The 26608-nt window shown below is 39.5% G+C and overlaps 1 protein-coding gene across 1 annotated transcript in view; it reads right to left on the reverse strand.

Annotated features, from left to right (window-relative positions):
- Positions 1-8470: 8470 nt before the first annotated feature.
- SMAD5 (SMAD family member 5) overlaps positions 8471-26608 on the reverse strand; it is a 26726-nt gene continuing 8588 nt past the window's right edge. Inside the window, exons 2-7 of the mRNA XM_008632637.2 lie at positions 16731-17260; positions 15253-15504; positions 13960-14079; positions 13113-13334; positions 10537-10793; positions 8471-9636 (exon numbers count right to left, since the gene is read on the reverse strand). Of these exons, the coding sequence (XP_008630859.1) occupies positions 9493-9636; positions 10537-10793; positions 13113-13334; positions 13960-14079; positions 15253-15504; positions 16731-17133 (1398 nt within the window). The 5' untranslated portion in view covers positions 17134-17260 and the 3' untranslated portion in view covers positions 8471-9492. The remainder of the gene's footprint in view (positions 9637-10536; positions 10794-13112; positions 13335-13959; positions 14080-15252; positions 15505-16730; positions 17261-26608) is intronic.

The raw sequence follows: 26608 nt of genomic DNA on the forward strand, positions 1-26608 counted from the left end.
GGCATTTCTTATTTATTTTTAAGTAATGACAGCTTGTTTTCAGCTACCAGCCATAATGAGTTTGGTCTAAGAATTTCTGCTGGCAAAAGCCTCAGAACCTGACAGAGCACATGTTGTGTTGCACTCTCTATTTAAACATTCAAGAATAACTCTGGAATAATCCTATTTTTCTCTGCAGCCTGGTTGGAGTTATACTACAGAAGAACCTGTCATGCTGAGGGTGTTAACTGATTTTCTGGGAAAGCTTTTATGCATGCCCTGTGTTGCTCTCATCAATATTCAGGATCATTTCTATTGCAGAAGAAAGTTGTATTAATGATATTCAGAATCACAAAATCCCAGAACAATATGGGCTGGAAGGGACCTTAAAGATCATCCAGCACCACCCCCCCTGCCATGGGCAGGGTCTTCTTTCAATGCCAGGTTGCTCCAAGCCCCTTCCGATCTGGCTTTGAGCACTTCCAGGGATGGGGCACCACCACAATTTTAGCCAATGTGTGAAAAGTGCATGTAAGAAAACATTCTGTTTCACCAGGCTCAGAATTCAAGCTGACCAAAAAATCCACTTTCCAATCACAAGCACAAGGGAGGGACTGATAGGCATTGCTTCCCTTGCTGGAACTGCTCTATTAGATGTACGACACCTGTGGGGTCCCACATGGATTCTCCATTCCTTCCCATCACCTTCTGCCAGTCACAGTCCTGCCCCTGACACAAACACACCATTCCCTGTGTCTTTTACCAAATCCCACTTTCTCAATGTGTCTTTTGAAAGAGTCTCTGAACACAGCCCTGCAGCAGCCTCCCCCCTCCTGACGGCTTTTCCTCAAGGCAGACTGGAGGTCAATACACTGCTACACGAAGGATGAGCGAAACACCAGGAATCTGGGGCACGAGGCTGTGAGAAGCAGACTGGTCCCCATTCAGAGGAATTCTTAATTATAGGCTTTGCTTTCAAAAGATGAGCAGCTCCCGTAACACTCTGAGGAGCAGCCATACGCTTCACATCCGTGGCTAAGTGCTCCACTCCATCAGGAGCTGTGTGTTAAACAAGCTTCTAACTCTCCCTCTGGGCCAGGGAAACAACTCATCACTTCCACCTGGAAGCAGTGAGATGCTTTGAAGCTGATGCCATCCTTTCAATAGATTATTATTATAAATACTATTATTATTGTGATATTTCATTCTGTTGGCTTCAACCACTTAGTCCATGGATGGTTTTGAATCCAGCTGCCCAAGCTGTTGGCACAGGTAGTGCCCACGGGGAGTTTGCCACAGCACTGTACTGAGTAACCAAGGAGAAACCACCAGCTCCGTGCTCCTCTGCGAGAGCATTCCGTAACTGGGAGCTCACTCATCCCATTGCTCTGCCTGAACACTGGCTTTGTTAACATTTTGGGGACCCAGCAGGACCCATTTTTCTTCTCACATTTCCTGCTGTAGGTGGGCTTCCCCATGAGCATTTGTCCTCCTGCACTTCCCTTTCCCCAAACAAAAAGCAGGAGCTGAGGGTTTTCTGTACCCCTTGCCACATGGCCATCACAACTTCTGCCTGGAAAGAGCTCACCCATGGGACTAACAAGTCAGTCAAACTGCACAGCAAGACAAAAGGCTAAGAATAAATCCTAAGAGCTAAATATCCCACGTCTGTTTGGGGTGTCTCAGCCTGGTAAATAACCCAGTGCTGCATGGCAAGGCTGCGTTGCATGATCACACTCCAAACCTGTATCAAAGCTCTGGAGCCACAGCAATTTGTAACTCACTTTCAGGAGATTTCCTCTAGCAGGTGCAAGCCCCAATTTCCTGGTGACAAGCGGCTGCCTCGCTCCCACACAGCAGAGTCTGGCCAGACCCGATCCCAGCGGATCAAAAGGCTCAGTTCAGCTCTCCAAGGCAGTGTCCCCACTGAATGCTGCTCTGCCCATTTTGAGGGCAAGGAGCTTTACCTACCTGATATTTGAAACATTTAAAACAATGAAAGACATGTCAGACTGAGACAGTGAAAGGAAGACCTGGATTGTGTTCACAGCACATTTGTCTTTAGGAGGTTCTTTCTTCCAGAAACTACAGGTATAATAGAGAAATTTGCTTTATATCCAATAATCCATACAAAAAGTCTCCCAGGCAACAAGGTACACAGTCACATCTTTTCAAGTTTTTTTTCCCTCCTCTTTGCCCTCCTGGTATCATCAAATTCCTCCTTGCAGGAAGGAGCATCTGCATAGAGTACCACTGGTAAATTCTATTCATGGACACAACCTGTTCAGTCCTAAGTTTGCACTTCTAGGTTTAATATACTGTATTTACCTTAATTTCTTCGAGGAAACTTATGAATTCCTTCTATAAAAATCTTTCAGTGAGAATGCTAGAGACCTGAAATCTCCAAAAAAATAGTCTGCATTTAGCTTTTACAGAACAGAGCCCATTTTGTCTGTTTTGTGTCTGAAGTCAAAGTCACACACACAGCACAAAGCTGTCTCAAGTGGCTCCTGAGTTTGCTGTCAGCAGTTTCTCTAAGAGACTTCAGAAAATCAGAATTTGCAGGAGTGACTGGGTTACACAGCACTTCTAATTTAGTCCTGGAAATAAATTCTGTTATTGTAAACAACGAAGTTATTCCTCAAAAAAATAGAAAAAAAAGGTATTTATAAACAAATTAAAACTGGCCTTAGAACAGAAAAGCTGCTAATTTAAAAAGTGTGGGGTTTTTCTTCCAATGTCTTATGGAAAAAAGGAGTCCTGTAGGAAGCAGAAATACAGAATGTCTGGAGATGACCCAACAGCTCCACCCCCCAGAACCTCACCCTTCAACCCCCTCACCTCCCATCTCCGTGGGAGTGAAGTAAATTTACAGGGTTTGTCTTTGGGAGGGGAAATGTTATCTTAGTACACTTATATCTGAACACAAGTTAGAAGCTTATTTTCAAGACTTAAGTCTGATGAAAAAATTGATTTCACATTAATCTGCTGGTGTGTATAAATACCACCTGTCATTTTGCCTTTATGAGACTTTTACCTTGCCCTTGCAGCCCCACATCACCTGTAGCAGAACATTTCGGTGGCATAGTCCCTGTTTGTGCAACTCCCACCTGCAGAGCAGCAGCTCAGTCTCTGCTAACTCAGCATCCCTTTGGTGGCAGCCAAAACCAACTCCTGCCTGAGGCAGGGGGCTCCAGGTGATGACAGTGACACAGCTGCCCGTGACACCTCTGCATGTGCTGCCCACTGCTTCTGTCCTGCGGCTCTCCCTCCAGCAGAGCACAGGCAAATCAAACAGCGAGTTCATCAATTAAATATGGAACTGACTGACCTGGCAGAAACCTGCTCTGCACTCCACGACAAGAAAGCTCTCTCTTGTCACAGGGTATGGGACACCTTACTTTAAATGACAGTGAGATACTTGCTTTTCACATAGCAGTGAACAGAAATAGTCTCTGACTTATTTGACACACAATGTAGGTTGGAGAGGGAGTGGAAGAGAGGTGTTTCACCCAAAGCGTTTTTTCCCCCCTGTGAAAATCCCATGAATGAAAAATTTCAGAGGTTACTTTTCAGAGTTGTTACTGTACCTCCAAATGTCCCAGAAAGACCAGTAAGATTTAAAAAAAACCCTTCATTTCTACAAAATTATTTAAAACTTTTAATAATCAAGGTATTTTGGTTGCTTGCTTTTTACTTATAAAGCTGTTCATAAAAATGCACATAAAGCTTCTGAAAAGCCAGTAAGCCACTGAAACTTAATCTGGATCTTGCTCACAAACTAGACTGTATCATCTGTGTAACACTATTACAGTGTATCTTCTGGGGATTTTCATGGCAATCATTGTTTTGGAAGCAAACCCATCAAAACACCAGAGGAGACACTGATATAAAACAGTAACAAGAGATTAATTAAAAAAATAAATTTTTACCTGAGTGATTGGATTCTCATATTCAGAGGGAAAAAGCTCTTATGATTGAGAAAATGACAGAAATTCAGAGTGATACTGCAGGTGGCAGTCTGCTGGTAAAATTAAATCCCAAAGCAGGAAGCCCAGACAAGATAAAGTCCTAGCAACATTTTCATTTCACTTTTATACTAGAGAAATCATTTGTCATTGCAGAACTGGGATTCAGGGGTTTTGTACTCACTCTGTCCAAAAAAGATTTAACATATGCACACCACTTTTCAACCTCTATTTCTGCAGTATCTTGGTAAACAAGGGTAAAGTTTTCTTCCCTTCAATCTTTAAAAATAAGTTCACTGAACTTCTAAATTTACATTTTGTTGCAGCAGCACTGAGTTACAAGAGATATCTCAGCAGCCTTCAATTCATTGAAAGGCTGTTGGTCAGCAGTTCAAAGCTCGACACATTCAGACATGATGAATTGTTTCAAAATGTTATGGTTGGCCACAATGGTAAAAAAAACCCCAACCACTCCCAACAGTAATCAGATTGCTACAGTCTTATATTTTTCATACTACCAGTTGAAGTATTTCTGTAAGTACTATCAAAATGATACCATTTTGGCTGGCTGCATTCTGCAAGAAAAAAAGAACTCTTTAAAAGAATGAAATAATTTAAGTCTCTGCTTCTGAGAGCACAGCAGCTTCTATGTCACCAAAAAGCTACAGAAAAGTATTTTTAAAATGAGAGAATCACCTTTGCACGAGGAGGAATATGGACATGGAGAGGCATCAGCAGCAAGTTACATGTGACAAATTAACCCTCGTAAACAAATACTTGAGACACAGAGTTACAGAAGGAAATCAGAAGAATCTGTGTGGTTTTTGTTTTGTTTATTGAAATATGAGCAGCAGTATGCAAAAAATATCTTTTAAAACATAACATAGCAAAACCTAGTAATTTTAAAATTAACAAAATAAAAAGATGTTTAGAGTTAAATGAAAAAACGTCATTGCTAGAACTGTGTTTCCTACAATGTAAACAAAAGCATAAAGGTTATGCTTGCAACAAACACAGAAGCAGGTTTATGGAGCAGCACAAGAAAGCAACATTATGTTGTAATCTGATCGTTTGGTCTATTGATTTGAATTCAGAATGGGAAACCTTCCTCAACAGAAACTTCACAACTACAGAAGAAAGTTAGTCACATGTTTGTCATCTGAAGCAAAACATTTAGAAAATGTTTTGCTTTCATTTTTGGTTTTTGTTTGTTTGCTTTTCCAGAAACCATCACTAGCAACACTTTGAGCAAGTAAAACAATATCCTGAAAAAGTTATTATTTCAGACTAGTGAGGAAGCCTGACACATTTTAATTTCCTCCAGAGTTATACTGCAAGAATCCCAAGTTAATCTTACACCCAAGAATTGACAACTTTCACATTTTAATACTGTGGGGGGAAAAAAAATCATTGCTTCAAGCAAAAACAAAAAGAATCCCAGTATTTTAAACAGTTCTATCCTGAATCCTAACACCTGGGCTGTTTCATCATTCTTTCGCCTGTTGGGCTGTTCTGTCAGATTTGTCTCTCATCGGTCAGTCGTACTGGAAGGTTTTATTTTGGTCCTGTAGAATCTATAACCCACTGTCAACCCTTCATGGACAACTACTTCATGCCTAATGCAGTTAAATGAGTGTGATACACAAGGCACTGACTGACTGCCAGCAAGACCCAGGTGTCTAAGGAGCAACAGCCAAGCTGCTGTCTTCCCTCAGTGACCATAAAAGCAATCCCAAGAAAGGCTCAAGTACAAGCCTGCTCCAGGCTCTCTGCTGGTATTGCCAAAGCTGTCAGTCAGTGCTGGGGTTGGTGCAAAGCACAAAGATGCCCAGAAAGAAGGAAATACACTACAAAAGCCAAAGCAGTTTTTTACTGAAAGTAACATTCAGTCTAAGCTGGGCTACACTGGAAAGGCCCCATCTGCCACTACCACACCACTGGCTGAGTTAATTTCTCCATCCCTCCGTCTAGACCAAGAAGTGAATTCTGCACAATGTGCTGTACCAGGAGCAGCACTCCCTGCTCTCACTACACTTTACACATCGTTGGCATCTAACAACTTTCCATCCAATCCATCTGTGTGCCCATATCTGAATTTTGTATCAGCAGCACAGATGAACAAAACAGGGTTAGGAACACCATGAACCAGTAGCACACAAAATCTGCTACGCAAAAAGCTCCCAAAACGCCCTACTATGAAAGAACAGAGAAGTAGAACGCAGACAAATCTTACTGGGTTCACTCCTGCAAGCCTGCCCTGCCAAAACCAGCAGCCACAAGGATATCCCAGCACTGCATCTATTACAGTTCCAGAATATGCACACAAGCAGAAAAATGCCAGAGCACTTCAGTACTTAATGACAGCATCAGAAGTGGGTTAACTGGATATTATTGCAGAAATTACGGTTCAGTGCACGGGTAGCCAATCTAACCACAATACCAGCACTAAGCACCAGCTCTGGCTCACAACAGCCACTTCAGCACCCATTCTTGAGTCATTCAGTTGGCCACATATAAGCATACAAGTGAAGAGAGATGAAGCCAGGTGAAAAACATTTTGGATAAAGTAAAATCTTGTACCTACAACTGCAATCTTTCCTTAATTCAATGTGCCATGTCATTTATTACATAAGCAAGTCAAGAAATATAACATTCTGTAGTGTCAAATATACATATTCAGCAACTTGACGAAAGTCAGGCCCCAAGAAGAAAATAGAAGCTGGATCCTGTGGCCAACTGACTTGGCATCTTATTCAATCAAAAGAACTGTCTGTGGGTTGCAGCTCCAAAGAATGAAAGGGAAGAACCCAAAGCTAAGTGGCAAATAATGTTACTCCCCTTCTCCTGAAGATGCAATCATCTGTTTTCAAACATACTTGAGACACTGTCTAAAAAAAAAAAAAAAACAAAACAAAACACAAAAAACCAGAACAGTAATACAGAAAAGTCCTGTACATTAAGGTTCTGCAGAAGTGTTACAGTTTATTCCTTTAAGGCAATTCATAAAAAACATTTTAATGACACGTAAACAATTTTAATCCTTTAAGATCATTTGTTACTTAGGTACCATATGATGCACGATTTCCACATTTGAGGAGAAACTGTCATTCAACAGAAGACACAAGAACTTGTTTAAAAAAACCATTGTTTCAGGACTGCAGTAATTAACTGCAACAGATCTTTTAATAAGTATTTGCATATTAGAGTTTTCAGCCTCTTCCCCAAACACTGAACCCTTTTCTGAAGAGGTGTTCAGGAAAGAGAAAAATCAAGGTGAGAAGTTAAAAAATATAATAGGGTCTGTCTGCATGCAAAATTTTGTATATAATTAATTTCTAACTATCTTAAAATGTTTCTTTCAGCCTCTTTTTTATTACATAAAGGGGGGAAATACGTGTATGTCATGTAATTGATTTTAGTGTTTAGTACAGTGTTTAAATTCTCTACCAAAGTTTGCCAAATGCAAATGGCATGAAGTTCAACAAAGCCAAGTGCAAGGTCCTACACCTGGGTCACAGCAATCCCAGACACCCCCTACACAACCTACACAACCCAGGTTGGGCAGAGAATTGACTGAGAGCAGCCCTGCAGAGAAAGACTTGGGGGTAGATGGCTGATAGAAAGCTCACCATGAGCTGGCACTGAGCACTCACCGCCCAGAAAGCTGACGGAATCCTGGGCTGCATCCAAAGGGCAGCAGGGCGAGAGAAGGGATTGTCCCCCTCTGCTCTGCTCTGGTGAGACCCCACCTGCAGTGCTGAGCACAGTTCTGGGGCCCTCAATGTAGGAAATGGAAGTGCTGGAGCAAGTCCAGAGGTCACAATGCTGGTAAGAGGACTGGAGCACCTTCCCTGCGAAGAGAGGCTAAGAAAGTTGGGGCTGTTCATCCTGGAGAAAGAAGGTTGAGTGGGGACCTCATAAGAACCTTCCAGTATCTGAAGGGGCTACAGGGAAGCTGGAGAGGGACTCTTTGTCTGGAACTCTAGTGACAGGACATGGACTAACAAGTCCAAATTGAAAGAGGGCAAATTTAGCTGAGCTATACAGAAGAAATTCTTTACTGTGAGGCTGGTAAGGCACTGGCACAGGTTGCCCAGAGAGGCTGCAGATGCCCCAACCCTGGTAGTGTTCAAAGCCAGGCTGGAGAAGGCCTTGAGTAACCTGGTCTGGTGGAAGGCGTCCCTGCCCATGGAAGGGGGGTTGAGACTGGGAGGTCTTTAAGGTCCCTTCCAACCCTTAACATTCTGTGATTCTTTACATGTGAGATAGAAATTCCATCATCATATTAACATAGTCCTTCAATCCCATAAAGATGCCGACCACAGTTACAAGTCTTCTGACTGAACCCTGCCATCAGGGACAGGATCAAGAGCACTGTTTCATGCAGGCTACAAAGAAGTGATTACTTTTGGTCATTACCAACAGGTCTGTATTAAATTACATGATCTGGAAGTAAAAGCTTCTGCATTCAGTTACTCATTTGCTAAGCCACTCACAGTCTTCAAAGAGACTCAAACTCATACTTGAAAGTGAATTAAATACAGTGTAATCACTAATACTGCATAGCGTCTACTGAGAGACTAAAAAGGCCTAAGACAGATCAATTCCAGACAGGTAAAATAAAAAGCTAGAACACCAAAAAGAAAACAAAAAACTTATTCCTTCCAAAAAGTAGTAAGCATTGCCATTTACAAATAGTAGTGTTTATGTTAAAATAGAGAAAGGTACCTAAAAAGAAATAGCCTTGGCAACCAAATCCAAATGGCATGAGTGTAAATCAAAGCAAAACAAGAACCACTACTCCAGAAACGTGCAGGATGTTTACCCTGGATCAATTACTATTTTAAATGGTGGTTAAAAGAGATATTACAAAACCAAAGTGGGAAAAGGCTAAGAACTGCTATTCTGCATTAATATACAATGTGTTTATGATAGCATTTTCCAATAGAAAATACAAGTGTTTTTACACCACTCCAATATTTGTAAAAAGTATTTTTCATGTGTACACTTAAAAAAAAAATCACATTGTTCAATCTGAGGCAAATGAGCCACAAAAAAGTCTAATTTTGCTTATGACAGATGTCAACCTTAAGATGTTAAAACACTATGCTAAAAATACAGCTTGCAAGCTGTAACTGCACATATTCAAACAATTTCATAAACATTAAAAAAAAAATCCCAAATTATGATATGTATTTATTGCCTGAAGTCAGTCTTCATTAATTCTTGTCCCTACAGGACAAAAAGGTTTTCCAGTTAAGACATTTGTCTGTTTAAGTTCTAGGGGAAGAAGGGAAAGTGTTCTGAATTTTTCAATAGACTATTTTTTTTCCTTAGGGCTCAACTGTCACTTAAGCATCACAAGAACAATTTGAAATGTAAAACTGATTAGCTATACACAATTGAATTGGTCACAAAGGGATCTAAAAAAAAAAAAAGTTAAATCATAAGATCCATTCTCCATATAGCTCACAGTATCCACTGGAAGTTTCTCTAGAATTAGAATAAGTTCGCTAAAAATAAGGCTGAAGATGGAATTTCAGCACTATGAAACAGATGAGATGGGATTAAGAGGAGAACCCATTTGTGTAAGTACTTTATCCAGCCACTGGAGGGGCCCATGAAGATGAATTTCTATCCAGCACGGGGTGCTTGTGACATCCTGTCGGTGATATTCAGCTCCCCAGCCCTAGAAAATGAACAAAATGGTATCAGTCAATTTGAGGAGATGCTTGTCTTTTAAAATAGCTGCTAACAAGAAGCTGGAAATCATGATCTCAAGATACTTATCTGAAGGTAATTCACAGTCTAGTAACACTGATCTAAAGGAACAAACCCGAGGCTGGGAAGGAGCAGGAGGGAAGCTGCACCTGGAAGCCTGAATTAAGTCTCCCGTGCTACAGCCTCCTGTGGAGTTCACTGCTGACTCAAGGATGACTCCTGGCCACGGCCACATCTCTTCTGTTTCAACCTCCTGCTCCCTCTCCTCTGCACTCTCAAACTGAGCAGTATTTGTCATAACTGACAAAACCAACATCTTTTGGACAAGATGCAAAAACACCTGGAAAGCCCAAGTTTAGACTCCACACTAAACTGAGACAGACAACATCTTGATTAAACAATGCTCAGAAAACACTCCTGTGAGAATAACAGCACAGCTTGACTTCATAAACTCAAATCATGTCTTTTTTCCATAACCAGGGTTTTTTTTAAACTAATAATCAATTTGAAGAAGTTAAAAAATTTCTTCAATAATTATGCTGTTTTCTAATCACATGCCTTTAGTGGATTTGTTATTCACTTTGCTACTTCAAATTTAGAGCATGAACTCAAATCTCCTTTAACAAAATTACAGCAACCACAATGAATAAATTCCTGTCCTGAATACTGAAGTAACTGAATACACAGCCAACATTCAATACAGCAATCTGTGCTTTTCCTTTCTTGCACTGATTTCCCTCTCCCCCAGTTAATCACTTTAAATATACTTATCACTGAAAAGAATCACATGAGGCCAGAACAGTGCTAATGGAATTACTGCTAAATACCCAAACCCACAATAAACTTTAATATCCTCAGAATAATTTACCTTTACAAAACTCATTCGAATGGTGCACATTTTGGTGAGCTCATACACTGCTTCAAATCCATGGTTGACAGACTGAGCTAAAAGCTGAGCAAACTCCTGATTGTTAAAAATTTTCAGACTGCATCCACTGGGAATCTTGCATACAGTTGTTGGATGAAAGCCATGGTGGTAGTTGCAGTTCCTGCTCTGTACAAATATGCTGCTATCACTTAAACACTCAGCATAGACTTCTCCACCAACATAGTAGAGATGAACTCCTTGAAAACAAAGATAAAAACATTTCAAATTATTTTGTTGTCTCTGATTTCGAGGCAGTTGTCGTAAATTCTATTTTAATGGAAAAAAAAAAAGAGTAAATTTCTGCATGAGGAGGTTTTCAGAAAAGCTTTTGCTCGCACTATAACACACTTTCAATACAGCAGGCTCATAATACACCAGCCACTAGATGTCCTTCTCTGATCAATTAAAGAATAGAAAGAAAAAATTACTGCCACATTTCAACTGCTATTTCAAGCTTTTTCCTATAGAATTTATGTGGATTTTAAAACTCCAATTTTATACACCTGGCAGCTTCTGCCTATGCCAAGTACAACAGAAATAGGTGTGTCCTGGGAGAAGGGTCAGTGATGGACACAAATGAGAAAGTATATCCATAGTCTGCTCTGATTTTCAGTACATTTTATCAAGCCGAAGGACAACTAAGCCCAATTAGTTGCTCAACTTAATTACCATCAGGCTTTAAAAACCATAACATCAACAAAGTCCCTAGATTTAGCACATCTGTGTGTGTACAGCTATGCACACATTTTAAAGTCCATACAACATTATTACTAACTAAAAATTAACATATAGAAGCTGCCCATCCCCTTTAGCACCCAAACACAGGTTCTCACTGCTCCTTCATCGAAACATCTGCCTTCCTTCCCCCATCCCAATTTTACATAGTTGGGATATAGCTCAGTTTAAGTCTTCCCTGCAACACCCTGAGAATCCACTATGGACTATCCCATGGTGTGCCAGAGGAGGCTGCAGCAAGTCAACAGATGCAAGTTAATCTTTCAGACAGCAGCAACTGTTGTGAACATTGCTAGACCCACTTGGGACCAAGGTAGGATGGAGGCTACAGAGGAACCATTGGCTTCAACAACTACAAGCAGCTGTCAGAGAATCTGGGGTGGGCAAGAATGCATTTTCACAACACAGCCCTATTTATTTAAAAAGACAGTGACCACCACTTGCCAGCTACAGTAAAAAACCTTAGCAAATAGGATTGGGTAGTTCTAAGGAGGCAAAACCTCAAGACCTTTCGAACATAAGCCATAAATAAACAGTACTTTATCCCTAAGCAATCTTACTTGTTGTCAGAACAGTTACCATACAGTTACCATAAAGCAAAGCTTAAGTTCAATAATTACTATTAGAGATGCAAACATTTTAAAGTTCATTACTATTCTACAACGTGATGATGTTTCTGGTTACACTTCTGACCTTAGGCAGATGCACAAGATTTCTCTGCCAATACCATCAAAAGGAGTGAGCCAAAACAAAAGAACCTGACAAACCACCCACACCCCACAAATTACTTGTTCCCCTTTATAACATTATTTTATTAATAAATTTTTTTGGACAACTGCATTGCAGAGCTAATGTTTCCAACAGATACAAATAGAACTTCTGATCTCCAGATTATCTGCAAAATTTTGTCATATTTATAGTAGTTTCTAATTAAAATAATGTTATGTGACAGGGTGGATTTTCATCAATCAAAAGACCAACTTCACCAAATGCTCTTAGGTAGTAAAAAGGCCTCTAAATATGTGCAAGAGAAACAGGGTTCTCTTCTCAGGACTGAGTTAATCACAAAAAAAAAAGATACTCAGAGAAAGCGTTCTACAACTTAGGATAATCCAGGCACATTCCATCAAAGAGGAAAACTGTGCATCTCTATGTGCTATCAGCCAAAACAGTAAAGGAAAACTAGAAGATCTTGCAAAACCTGCTGTCTCCAGGAATCCCTCCCACACACATCCACGCCCCATGGATTCACTCCGACAAATGAGCCCTTGCAATTTTGCATTAGCACTTCAAAGTCCTGCTGCCAACTCACCAAGATATTTGAACATACTGTAGACAGCAGGTAATACCTTACAACAACAAAACAAACAAAAAAAATCTTTGACATACTGTAAAGATGCATGAAGAATTTGATTTAAGAAACAGATATAATGTAGAGTATCATGGCATATCCTGCAATGTTTCTTGGTGCTGAAACACAGAATTCTACACATTATTCACCCTAACAGGCAAGCCCCAGTGACAATCTAGTTTGGTAAGGAAGGGGTAATACGCAGTCTTTTTAATTAGTGACAAAGAAAAATGTATGCAATTCCTGACTACTTAGAATCAAACTATGCCTAAGTAAGTTGTTTTCTGATACTGGAGAGGTGGATAATGTATCACATCTCAGATTACCTCTAGCATTCTCATCTGAGAATAATCACTGCTGCAGTACAGAGAAGCTGAAATAAAACCAAGAACTTGGTTTCTCACTCATGAGTAAGACAACTCAGTTTTACCTTTGCCAATGTGCCGTCGAGTGTTCTCGATCGTTGAGTTGCGATTAACGTTGGAGAGCAAACCTAAGCAGAACCTGTTTTTGTTATTGGAGGGATCTGTAAACCCATCTACTAAGACACTTGTGGAAGATGCGTGGAAAGCCTCCCCAACACGATTATTTAATTCATAATACACAATGGAACACCAGTGTTTGGGTTCTTCATAGGCAACGGGCTGAACATCTGAAAAGCAAATGGAAGTAATAGTTTACATAAGTGTTAAAATATTAAATCTAAAACTGTCAAGCAGACCTTCCAAAACACCATCAGCTAAGTAAAATCTTAGTAAACAGTTACGATGGGCAAGAAGTGTCCTGATTATAATCTTAATTATTTTGACCTTCATGGATTTTAGCTTACCTGTTGATTTTATGATTATTTTCCAATTTTAAGCCTGATATTAAACAAAAACAACCTTACACACACACATAAGACTATTGTGATAGCCAGTAAAATGCACCTCTTCTGTCCACTTTTAAAAGATCTGTTATAACTGGTACTTTGGGACTCAATTTTCAGAGCCTTTGTGCAAATATTATTCCAGCAACAGACAAAGGTAGCAGAAAAGAAATTAAAAAGTCCAACTCACTGTAAGCCACACTATGCACCTGAGGCTTTAAAAGCAAAAGATGAAAATTAAAATAAGCAAAGCAAGTTTTATTTCTCCATTTTGTCTCTTACAGCCCCAGTTTGAACTGCTTCCACCTATCAGCAAGATTTACTGGCCCATTTGAAGTTATTCATTCAGTTTCGTCATGAGTTGCAAGAAGCCAAACTATGTCATTCTACACCAGACAATACAACTTACCTCTGGTAGATATATTTGGCATGATTTGAGGGATCATTGTATTGCTTGTGTCCATAGACTGTGAATTATCCTGCCCCATTTGCTCATCAGGGGGCATATATGCAGGAGGTGGAGTATCAGCTACAAACATGAAAAAGTAAGAATAAACCTCAACAATTTAGAGTACGTATTTATACATTCTACAGTTGTAAACCCACAAAAATATTCCCCAACCAGAGATGCTAAAAAAATTGGACTCATTTTCAAAGAAATCTGAACACAGCCAGCTGTCTTCACAGTAAACTCCTTCAACAGCTGAACTTTTACCTATGGGACCAATAACAAGATTGGAAACTTGAAAAAAAATATGAGATGCACTTCTTTTCTTTCTGCCTTTTTTCTTTAATACCTGCACTCCTGCATTTGGGCAAGATGACTCTGCTTCCCTCTTTTTGTCACACGAACATAAGCTTTCTTGCCTACCCTCTTCTCCATGTTCAAAAATAAAGCAGTAGAAGAAATAACTATTTGCTTAGTATAACGAAGGCTTAGAACAGTTATTTTTTTTTCTGCTTCTGCAGGCTGAGTTAATTACAAAGTGTGGATCTGTTTTCTTCCATCAGCACAGCACTCAGTGTGTCAACACCCCACTATGCCCCATAAATGCATATACTCCAGAGATCCCAGCACTTGGTCAACAGGGATACCCACTGACTGGGACACTTCCTGGGGAACTGAGCAACCAGAAAGAACAAAGATTAGGCCACTGAGCTAGTGGAAAAATAAAATCTTTAATCTGTTAAATTCTTGGCTTTATAAACCACTCCAATAATCAGACAGAATCAATAAGACTTCTTTCCTTTGTCTGTATCAATTGTTTTTTCTGTCTTTTCCAACTCAGTTAAACAGAATCAGTTTAATCTGATCTGTTCCCAACAAAAATGTTACTTTTTTCCAGTTAAAAACTGTATGTTAATTGTTTTTATTCAGTGAAAGACATCAATAAACTTCCTGTTCAGCAGCCTGCCTTTGCTTTCTTTTCATTGCTAAATATTCTTCTAAATATGGATTAGTTATTCTATAGTGAAGCCATGCAAAATAACTCACCAGTATTACATCCATGACAAAAAACATTCGGAAAAATAAAACTGTAACAATTAACTCTGACCAGTGACAAAACTAGGAAGAAAATCCCATAAAATACAAATGAAAAAGCCATTTATTGCAAATATAATGAATTCCTGAGGTCATAGGTCACAACAACATGTGACATCTCAATTATTTTTGTTAAACTGACGTTCAGGCTGTGCTCACCTGGTAGCTGAAAGGGACTTGATGGCCCAGAGCTGGCTGGGGAGCTTGGGTAAGTGCTGCTGGCTGGAGAAGGGGGGTAGGGGCTGTTTGGAGAGATGGAGAAGGGAGTGCTGTTGGGCTGCTGGAAGGAGTCAGGAAATGTCGCGTTGTGTGGCATGTGGGGCTCGTTGTGGCTGAGGTTCCTGAACTGAACTAGCAGACTGTGCTGGGGGTTGAATTCACTATGTCTAGGCACTAACACTGGAGGTAGAACTGCAAAAAACAAACAAAAGCCAGATACATTTAGGTTAAAAACTGAGATACAAGGTAAGAGATACAAATAATGCGCTATTCTGCTCATCATGATAATTTCAACAGTAGCTGGGGTGGGAAGAGGAGCAGGGGATGAATCTGGCATGCCTTTACTCCATCCTCTCTCCTTTATTTTTTTACATCATGCATGATGGAAGACTCAAACTTTACCCTTGCAAAAATCACAAAAACACACATATTTCAGGCAACTCAAAGATCACCTTTTTTAAAAAATAATAAACCAAACCAGTCTGGCACATACTGAAATACTGACGCAGAAGTGTAAAACTCACTGCCTGCATACGTTCGCAAATCAGAGAAAACAGAAATACAGTCCCCATTACTACAGTCAAACTATACAGTTACAGATTGTCCTTTCCACTGAAGACAAACAAAATCTATATTGCCATATAAAGCTATAACTAAGCTGGAGTTTTAACTTCAGGACTGGTGGAGTCTGGAATTCCAGTGCTGCAGCAGTGCACTTGAGCACTACAGCTGGTTGCCGCAGAGTTACAACCACTTTGGCGAGCAAGGGAAGCAACTTCTCACCACTGTCCGGAGCAACACTCTTCATCTCTTCCACCCAATCCCCCTCAATTTTTCCCACGGCAGCACACTTTACCAGCAGGCTCATTACCTGACACACATCTGACACATACCTTGCTCTAACTGATCATGTCTCTTGGTTCCATTAATCTCTGCTGTCTCCTAACTGGAAGTCATGTGGGGAACTCTCATCCTAGAATTTTATTCATTTTATTTTTTCTCTATCTCCTCAATTCATGTCACACATTGATTAAGTAGCAAGCCCCTGAAAGGCGGCCACCAACCTCCTTGCAAGGACTGAGATTTTGAAACAAGTTTCTCAAAGAAACTGAAAGAACACATCACTGCTTTCTATTTTACGAAAAATTAGAACTTTGCTACTAACTTTAAGGGCAGCAGACTTAAGAGGTCTGTGGGAAAAAGGTGATTAATCCCAAAGAAAACAGCTGGTACCAAATGGACAACACACCTCCCCCAAACCCCACCAGTAATGTACACTTTGAACATTCCTCTCCCAAACTGCTCATACACCACTTTTAATTGGTTGTAGAGTACCAGAGGAGGAGGAGAATGGAGTGAATAGTAAGTGGTTGCTAAAGATTCTGTTCAGTTTTTAGGACAGTAACTTTCAAACATACCTGGGCTCTCCACCCTCTTGTAGTGGTATGGATTAATGCAGACTTCCTTTTGTTTGGATCCAAAAGGAAATTCACAAATATCCAATGGCTTCAGCTCATGATGGCTTTGTAGATCCGGCCAGCGCCACACACGACAGTAAATCACATGGGGAAGGCCTTTTCTGTGAGAAACCTGGAGCCGTCCATCTAAAGAGCGAGGAATAGTAACGCACTTGCTGGGCTGTCCTGGACTGCTCAAGGCTTTCTCCAGTTCTTCCATAGCACCTTTTTTCTTTTTCAGCTTTTTTACCAAGGCATCAACAGCTTTTTCTGCCCATTTTTCCTCTTCATCTCCTTGTTTCCAGCCCAACAGACGCTTTACAGCTGGGCTAGTAAAGGAGAACAAACTGGCCATTGACGTCATTTGACACAAGTCTTCAAAAAGTTTGTTGGGTTTTGTCTGTAGGGTTTTTTTGTTTATTTGGTTTTTTCCAAGTAAGTGTCAGTGTATACCCAAAGCAGTTATTGCAACTGATGAGCTGTATTATTTCCTGGAGGATGACAAAGGAACATAGAGATGGTCAGTGATGAAGTCTTCACATCAAAAATGATGATTGATGCCTCCAATTTAGTTCTAGTAAAAAGGTAATTTAACAAGGAATTAGCAAACAAGCAAAGGCTGTGGTAAAACAAAAAGGCAGATATTAAAAGACTTACTGTTTCAACCCTAGCATTGCATCTGATTTTGTTTCAAAACAAAATCCCAGAAGTACTATGACCTCGCCCCAAAAAAGTGATTAGTCCTCAAAGCTTGCACTACTGATTAGTGGGAAAAGGGACCATTAAGGGATGATAGGGACAGCACAGCTCCCGTTAATATTCCTTAAACTGATGACTTTCGCTCAGAAGACAGGCTTGAGGAATATGCTTTAAAACTAATAATATATCCCTGTCATGGTGCTGCATTAGCAGACTAAACTTGCCATGAAGAAACAGGGAAGAGGCAGAGTGGAAACACCAGTTCCAAAGCCAGTACTGCACGGAAATACTCAGCTTCTCAAATGGATCCTTATTTCCAAAAATGAAAAATTCCTAAAGCATCTGCTTTTTCTAGAGCTCTAATTAGTTACCCCATGTTTTCGAGAGTATTAAAAAAAAATTAGGAAGAAACTGTAGATAAAGAAAACAAAGCACAGTTAAAAGAAAAACCCAATACAAAGCACAAACTAAACCTTCTCCAACCACTCAGAAAGATGGTCAACCTTTTTTTAGCTGTAGCTAATTTTATGCTGCACTTCCTTGTATCTTTTAAGAATATCTGAAGTGCTGGATATTTTTAGCCTTGGCAAAAAAAAAAAACCTGTTTTCTTCTCCCCAGAAAAAAGAAGGGGGGAAAAGACATGGTGGAGTAAGCACTAGAAATGTGACCTTTACTACAAACTGTCTCAGAAAGGAGAGGAGCAGAACAACTCCCTCATGAATGGTGTTTTACCACTCACCAGCCCTAATGCAAATCCTCCCCCCAGCAATTTAAGGAGTACCGATGACAAGAGGAAATGATGTGCTGTGGCAACGAACTGATAAGAACTTGTAAAATCCCTTGTGAATACTAAATAAGCAAGTATAGACAATGAGCAGCTGGCAAAAAGCAAGAGCAGAGCTAAGAGAAAGGATGTCAATAACAAAAGATGCTTCCTCTCTTGCTACAGAGACTGCCAAACAACATTGTCTCTCCACTTTTGATAAACCACGGTGAATTAGAACACCTACCCTAGCCCAAGACACCAAATCTGCACATAAGAGAAAAAAAGGGGGGGGTGGGGGGGAGGAAGCAAGATGTTAAATATCTCTGTGCTGGTTCTCTTAGATTGCTACCTTTAATCAAGATCTTTTTTCCTCCCATCTTTGATAAACTAAAAGTCATCTGATAAGACTTTTTAAGTGTCTGGGCACATTTACAGGCTCACTCAGGCACTTGGACAGATACTTTTATGTAACAGAACCGGGTACTAAGTACCATCAACCAAAGCTACAGCAAACATCCCTAGGCAAGGCATTTATGTCCTGCATGGAACCATCCTACATTTTCTACTGTGGCGTTAGAGGGTGAGGAAAGCAGGGAACAAACCCAAGGACACTTGGTGTTCCTTTACAGGAAAAAATCCATTCATTTCACACAGTAGCTTAATCCCATTGGTACCTCTTTGATTATTCAGCTTTGTTTCAGTAATATAAAAAAAAAAATCGGAAAAGTAAAACAAACAGAAAAACTGTTTGAAGGTCTTTCTTTCTAGAGCTCTCATAAAAAATATGGAAAAAAAGAAATTAAGAGAATAGAAGTCTTCCACTGCTTCAGCCACTCCCTAGAAGGTACTGAGAAAAAACTAAAGAAAAAAACTCAAATAATTACATATCACCTTTTTTTTTTCAGAAATATCACCATGTCTGCACTTTAAGACTAATTTAGTTCCCTAGGACTATTACACATGAGAACCTTTGCACCCTTCAAAGTAACAGGAAATACATAAAGGGAGATAAACTTGGCCAGGAACTCAGACTGAATTTTTTCTTTTACTGAGGATAAAAGTTTACTGTTTTAAAAAGTAAAAGCTGTTTATAGTTGCAGCCAACTTACTTTCAAGCCTTGCATACATTCAATAGCTGCAAGATCAGCAACTGTTCACACCCCTAGAAAAGGAAATGAACCCACCTAGAATCTCAGACCAGAAGACAATTAAAACGTTCTATTTTTGTTTCTCAGCTGTGCTTTCAAAGAACCTTAAGCATCATCAAGGCAGAAGATGCCCTGGAAATTCCTCTAGTTAAGCTGAGCTCAAAGGAGATCTTCAGAAATGTCCCCTGATCTATCCCATTACAGGAGCCCCATCCATATTAAGAAACAAAATTTAAAGATCTACAATTCTATGCTATGATCATGTAAAATTTTATTTTGTTTTTTAGTATTTTGAACATAATGCACCCATACTAGGGAAGATATTTTATTGGTTTTATATAACTTCAACATCATTTACCTGCAAGTATGCTCATGGAATAAACAAGCTCACTAAAAGAAAAGGAAGTTGGAACAGTTCTACTAAGAAGATATTTTGCAAAAAAAAAGGGAAAGCGTCAAGGGAATTATGATAAATTACTGTCCTATAAACTCTCATTTTAGAACTAATCTGCTTGGAGTAATGCAACACTAAAAACTTCATATTTGTCTGAGGGCCCATGAACAAAAGCAAAGCCTGGTAAAACAGGTATTTTAGAAGCATCAGAACACATCTGATCAAAACTGCTTCAACGTCTTCAAAAAAAGTTTCCACGTACATGCTTGTAACTAAAACCACTGAAAAATGAGACTGTTGAAGTTTAAAACCTTAATACCATTTACTTTAACTCCATTCTGGCCACCCATGAGGCTTTCAAGACTCTTCAGTAGAAGTGTATTTTAACCTGTTCAAAAAAACCAAGGGCAAGAAAGAAACTACAACAAAATACTAATAGGCTTTGAGAAGTACAAATGACATTGAATTTACCTCATTACATACCTTCCAGAAGTTCATTTTGGAAGGCAAAACACTGAAGGTTTACAGCTTTTGCCTTTTCCTAAGAAAACAAGGTAGAATTAAAAAGCTTCATGAATCATGAGCTCGCTTCGTGAGCTATTTAAGACCACAAAGGAGTAGGTTCAGGTATTTATGTAGAAACCAAACATTTCCATGTAGAAACTGTAATTCATGTAGGGTTTTTAGATTTCTGAATGTGTGGCATAAACCGCATTTAGAACATTTACTTGCATTTGCTGTAATTTCAACATCTAATTTGCAAAAGGTTTCTAAGTAATCATGACATCTGCCAGGAACAGCTTCCCCAGATCATCTGTACTTACAATCAATTTCTTCTGAGGCTTAAAAGCACAAGTTATGAGCTGTGATTGCAGTACCACAGAGCATCACTGAGCTTTGAATACAAAAACAAATGCTTTAAAGAGTCACATTTTCATTCAGTGGTGCACAAATTACTCGTATTGCTGCACCTCTAGACACAGCTGGTAACAACTTTCATGGGGAAAAAAAGCTTACTTAAATTTCCTTAAGAGGCAGAGGGTCTATTATGCATTACCTTCTTTTATTAAATAATTTTTCAGGTGAGCTACAAGAGAAAATCAACTGAAAACCATGCTATTACATTAAAAAAAAACAGTTACAAACACTCTTTAAGGAGTGAGTGTAATGAATTACATGGAGTAGCATGAGGGGGCTTTTAATGGGCAAGTATAAAAGGAAGTAGTCACTGTATCAAAATTAGACTTTGGGGCATGCATTATTTATATTTTTAAAGTTCTTGTTAATGACTACAGCAAATGGAAGGAAACTAGCTGGGTGAACAGGTCCATTGTTTGAATCCCCTCCGTAATACTTCAGCCAGCCAGACAGATATAAACACAGTTGGCCAACAGCAGAACTTACATTTCATTTAAGAAGATGGAAGAAATCTACCACCTTCCATCTGCCATCACAAATACTGAGCAACTTAACTTCCTTTTAGCAGTTCTTGTGAAATTTTCTTAGCCTACTGCCTTAAACTGGCAAGTTCAGTAGGTTCATTTCATGCCATACCAAGGAATTTCCTGGCTAAAAGGCCCTGAGCAAGAGTCACTGCAGAACAGAAAATGTAACATTACATATGGTGTATCCATTTTCATGAGATGCATTTTGTATGTAACGTGTTCTCTCACTGATTCCAAACTAATTTTCCACCTGCAAAATCTAGGTTTGAAGTACCATTAACTCAGCAAACCATCATCCCAAGCAGCAGGGCAATGAATGATGCTTTCACAAGCACAAGAATAAAATGGGTAAAATCATTTTAAAATGGGAAAAGCAATGTCCCTCATCCTTTCCTATTGCCAGTATTAAGCCTGGGTTCAAATGTACAAGGACCACTCTCTTCCCACTAATTTACTTCTTCACAAATTCAGGAAGCCTCCTGTAGCATCATACCCAATCTGAAACAAGAAACTTCACTGCTGATGATTAGAAGCTGTTTTGAGACTCAACTTCATACAATAAACAAAGCACCACTTATAACCAGCAGCACAACTGGGAGTTCATTAGAGCTGCTGCAGATCTGCAGTTAAAGCTGTTCTGCAGTCAGCTCTTGTGCTTAACTTTATTGCCCTTCAGACTCAGAAATGCTCAGGTTTTTTGACTCCATACACACATTAACATACATACTCATACAGAGAGCTCAGAAACTCTACTGCAGTATATTACAGTGTATTATGCTATTTACACAGATCAATACTTTCTTTAAAACTACAACCTCACGCATCAATTTCACCTGGTTTTATTGAAATCCTTCTTTCCTTATAAATTTCCTGACAGGAACTGTGCAGGATTGTGCTTGGGTTTTATTATCATTTTCCCAAGTCTACAGCTTACATTGCAGCCCAGCATTCAGTCCTATGCAATGGCACACTTTAGTCTTTTCTTGAGAATACAGGAGAAATGTTAGCTCCACAATTTCTTCGTACACATCAAGCATAAACAAAATCCTAAGATGACACAGTGGTTAAAAAACTTGTTTAATAAACTTGGAAGGGCCTGCATGCTGCAGACCACCGCCACAGCCTCTCCACGGAAAGGATTTTTCTTCAACCACCCTGTGCAACATCTCACACAAAGAATACCACCAATGAAAAAACTTCTTTTGCCCTTTTTCCCTTAAGTAAAGGATGAAAGAGATTTTATAAAGGACATCAAAAAGGAACTTGTGGTATTTTCATCAGAACTGGGCTTGCATTACAAATGTACATCCAGTTGACCAAAATCTATGGCAAGTGCTTTCAGACTAGCACTAGACTTCTTGCTTCAAACATGCCTTGCAAGGCAATATAATCTAACTGATAATATATGTAAACAAGAACAGAAAAGAACTGTCTGGTATCTTTAAAACTTTTTACTAACCATGACTGTCCTCTGAACAGAAAAACCTACTGACAGTTGCAGACAGGGCTTTCTCACACAATACTTTTGCTTTTAATTTCCCATCTGTACACCATCTAACACAGCTTAAAAGAATGCCGAAGCATTTAGCTCTGTCAGCTGAGAAGTATTTAACCAGCACTCTCTTACAAGAAACCTAACAAACTCTGAGGCCAAGCACAAGCAGCAAGTAATACAATGTACATGGAAAATACAGCTCAGATAGCAAAGTGACGCTTTTGTTTCTTCTTAAAGTTTTTTCAAAAACTACTGTCAAAAAATAATACCAGTGATAATGATTTATATCACAAAAGAGGTCCAGACAAAGAGATACCTAAGATCACTAAGAGAGCTCCACTGCACTTCCAAAGCACCCTCACTTCCATCTGATGCCAACAAAAGCCCAGAAAAATTATAATCAAAGAACAGTTCTGAATTTGTTTTGCATCATGGTAAAACTTAAGTTTAAGTGTGATACAGGGGAAGGGAGAGGGAGGGAGAAAACACAGAAACTTGCCATGCCTAAAAAAGTCCTAACTATTTCTTAAAGCATCCACATTTACAACAAAAAAACATCCAATGCTCCCATGGCCTTGGTCTCTGCAGCTGCTCTAATTACTGAGCAATCAGCTTTTGTCGAAATTCTCAAAATTATAAATTCCATCTTAGAACCAAAACCTGTCTCCCTTAAGTGTTTTCTCAGAAGTGTCCATTTTCTCACACTTCTATTTCAGCTAACTGGCACTTTCCAACAGAAGCGTTATGCTGGAAAATGCCACCATCAACAGTAGTCAGCCCTGAAACTGCCTCCTGTTTTTAAGGTTATTTAAGATCTACCCCAACCAAAGCAGATAACTACAATGTAGAATCCATTCCTAATTAAAATTCCAGAGAAAAGCACTGCTGCATTTCACTAAACATGAAAACAAAGGCCTATGCCTCCACTGGTAGGTTGGTGGATGTGGACAAGCAAGTGGGTGATTAGGAATGACCTCAGTACTACACTTGGGAGACAAAAATGGGAAAATAAAGGGCATCTTGTACTTTTCACAAACCCCAAAGTATGCTAAAAAATTAACAAGCTGGACAAAGCCTTCCAGAAATTTAGATGTTCATGTGCAAGACCTTCATTAAAGATTCTAAATACTATGAGTTGGCAACAAAAAGTATAACCTGGAAAACAGGACACTCAAAAAGCTTTAAAGGAAGAAGAAAAATAAAGATGTGTGTGTGTGTGTGTGTATACACTTCCACTCCACATGAATTGCATTAAGCCTGTGACAAGTTTACAAAAGCTACAGGATTGGAGGGAACACTGACAATACTAATTCAGCAAGCTTTTTTTTCCCCTTGCACAGAGTGAATGAATGGCAAAGTATTCTAAATTTGTCAGTTTGTGACATCCACTGACCCAGAATTCAGAGACACTACTTCATAGTTGGTGTATCAGTAGCAGGGACTCTGACAAAGATCCTCTGTCAAGGATGACAGTGCTGGCAGGCTCAACCTTGGTGGTAGGTCAGTAGGGATACAGACTTGGCAAGCAGCGTCCTGCACCTTGCCAACCCACGCTGGTCAAGCGCGCTCAAGTGCCAGCCAAACTTTTCTACGTGGTCACAGGAACATGGCGAAAAAGGCTTCCAGAAAGCAGTGCAGGAACTTGCACTGTGACTAATGATAACGGCCAAAGCATTAAATTACTGTTCAACTTGCTTTTAATGAGCTGTTTATTGTTAGCCATGAAGATATCTCAAGTGCACTCAGCTCACACAAGAACAAATCTTCTCATTTTGAGCACAAGCTCCTTACCTGTTTTCTAAAAAAAAGTCGTGTAAAGACCTTTAAAGAAACATTAACAGATTAAAAGTCATTCCACCAGATCTAACACAGACATTTGAGGAAACTTATACTTTAATTTCAAAAAAACAAACATTAAAATAATCAACAAGGCCTTAACTAGAGGGAAAGGAAGACACAGGGACTTGCACAGAATTGCCACAGAAGTATTTCTGCAGGTATGTAATTCAGCCAAGAGCAATAAGAGGTCCTAGCATTTTCTTAAGACATCTATAAAGAAAATACGGCAGTTTTCTGCAATTTAAAGTGTCCTCCAAAGTATTAAAGATCACAACATAATTTGCAAAAAACATTCAAATAAATCCAAAAGGTTCCTTAATTGAGCATGAGCATTCCATCTTGGGAAACAATTTTTTCCAGCTCAAATAATATTCTGTGATGATAAAAACTCTGCACAGTTCACCCACTCCAGGTGCAAGAATAAAAATCTGACTTCCTAACAAGTATGAAATAGTATAGGGTCAACAATTACAGTTCCTTCAAGTTCCATCAGAGGTTAAAACTCCAAAGCTCAAAAAAAAAAAAAAAACAACCAAAAAACAACCCCACCCACCACAGCTGTACACAGCAGCACACCCTGTTGTGATCTTTTGTCATCAAGAGGAGAAAGAAATGCTGAGGAAGCCTCTCTTCCTTCTTTTCCATTTCTCAGTCCCATCATGATTGTCCATATGGGCTTCCACTAGGAAAGTCCTCTTCAGAAAAAGAGAAAATTCCTATCTCAAATGTATGTCCTCCACGTTTGAAAGGAAAAGAAAAAAACAGGTATCCCAGTGAACACATGGTTTGTTGGGGTTTTGTTTTGCAGAAAGAAGTGGCATTAAGCACTTAGCAGCAATTTCAAGGCCAAGTGAACAAAATTTCAATATCAGAGGTAAGAGTAAACCACTATCAAACGGTAGGGATTAAGACATTAAATCCAACACAGACAAGGCACTCTCAAAAGTTACAACACACTAATTGTGAAACATCTTCAATTAAGTTATTTGCTGCTTCTATTAACTTCCACTACCACTAGCTGCCAACTTCATAAAGCATTACAGGTTTTGATGAGCACAGGCACATGACTGCAAGTGTTTGCACCTTTTTCTTTACTCCAATCAAACTGTGATTCCTCAGAATACCAGGAGGATATTCTGTGCAGAACTTCTGTAACTGACACATGAAATGAACAACGCTCATTTCAGTTTTCAGTATTTTAAAGCCACCCATGGAAGGTTAATTATCTGAAAGTAATAAAAGAATGAAAACCAGCAAGAGATTTCATCTAAAACCATCATATACTGACAATCTAATTTCCCATGACAGACTTAACTTTGCTGATCCGAATTTTGACAGTTAATCCTTGGAGGTTTTGTTAAAGCAGCGAGTCCAAGTGATTCACTGCACGGAATTTCTAAATCCTTACCTATTCTACCAAAAGATTCAACAACTATTACTGAACCTATTCAATAATATAGTCAACACTACTACTGAATGAGTTCTTCCCTATCTCATTTTCCTGTGAAACACCATTCAATTACCTTAAGGTCACATCAGAAACCCCACAACTGGAACAGAGCACAGATCACTTGATTTCCAGTCTTGTGCTTTTAACCGCAAGAGCGTATTTCCTCTATTAAATTTACAACCCGCAGAAGACAAAAATTTGCCGTTCTAAATCGCCGAAGCTGTGCATCTGTTGTCAGGCAGCTGTCAGGGCTGGGCGCACGCGAGAAAGGCCAGGGTGGACAAGTGTGTGTTTGTGAGAGCTGTGCGTGTGTGAGCCCTCACATCGCCTCCCGCCTCTTTACCAGCGGCTGCAAACGTGCGGGTTTGTTGCTCTCCCCTCGCTCGGCCAGGCCTGACTACAGCTAAGAGAGTCCTCGTCTTTAAAAAAAACAAAAATAAAAAAACCAAACAAACAAACAAACAAAAAAAAACACCCAAAAAAACCCACACCAAAAAAACCCCACCAAAACAAAAAACCCCAAACAACAAAAAATAAGAGACACTCCCTCGAGCCTCTGCTGAGCACTGGGATGTTCGCTCCTGTACCGGCACACCGCGTGT

Source organism: Corvus brachyrhynchos, unplaced genomic scaffold (assembly GCF_000691975.1).
Source record: "Corvus brachyrhynchos isolate BGI_N302 unplaced genomic scaffold, ASM69197v1 scaffold54, whole genome shotgun sequence".
In the NCBI taxonomy this organism is placed as follows: domain Eukaryota; kingdom Metazoa; phylum Chordata; class Aves; order Passeriformes; family Corvidae; genus Corvus; species Corvus brachyrhynchos.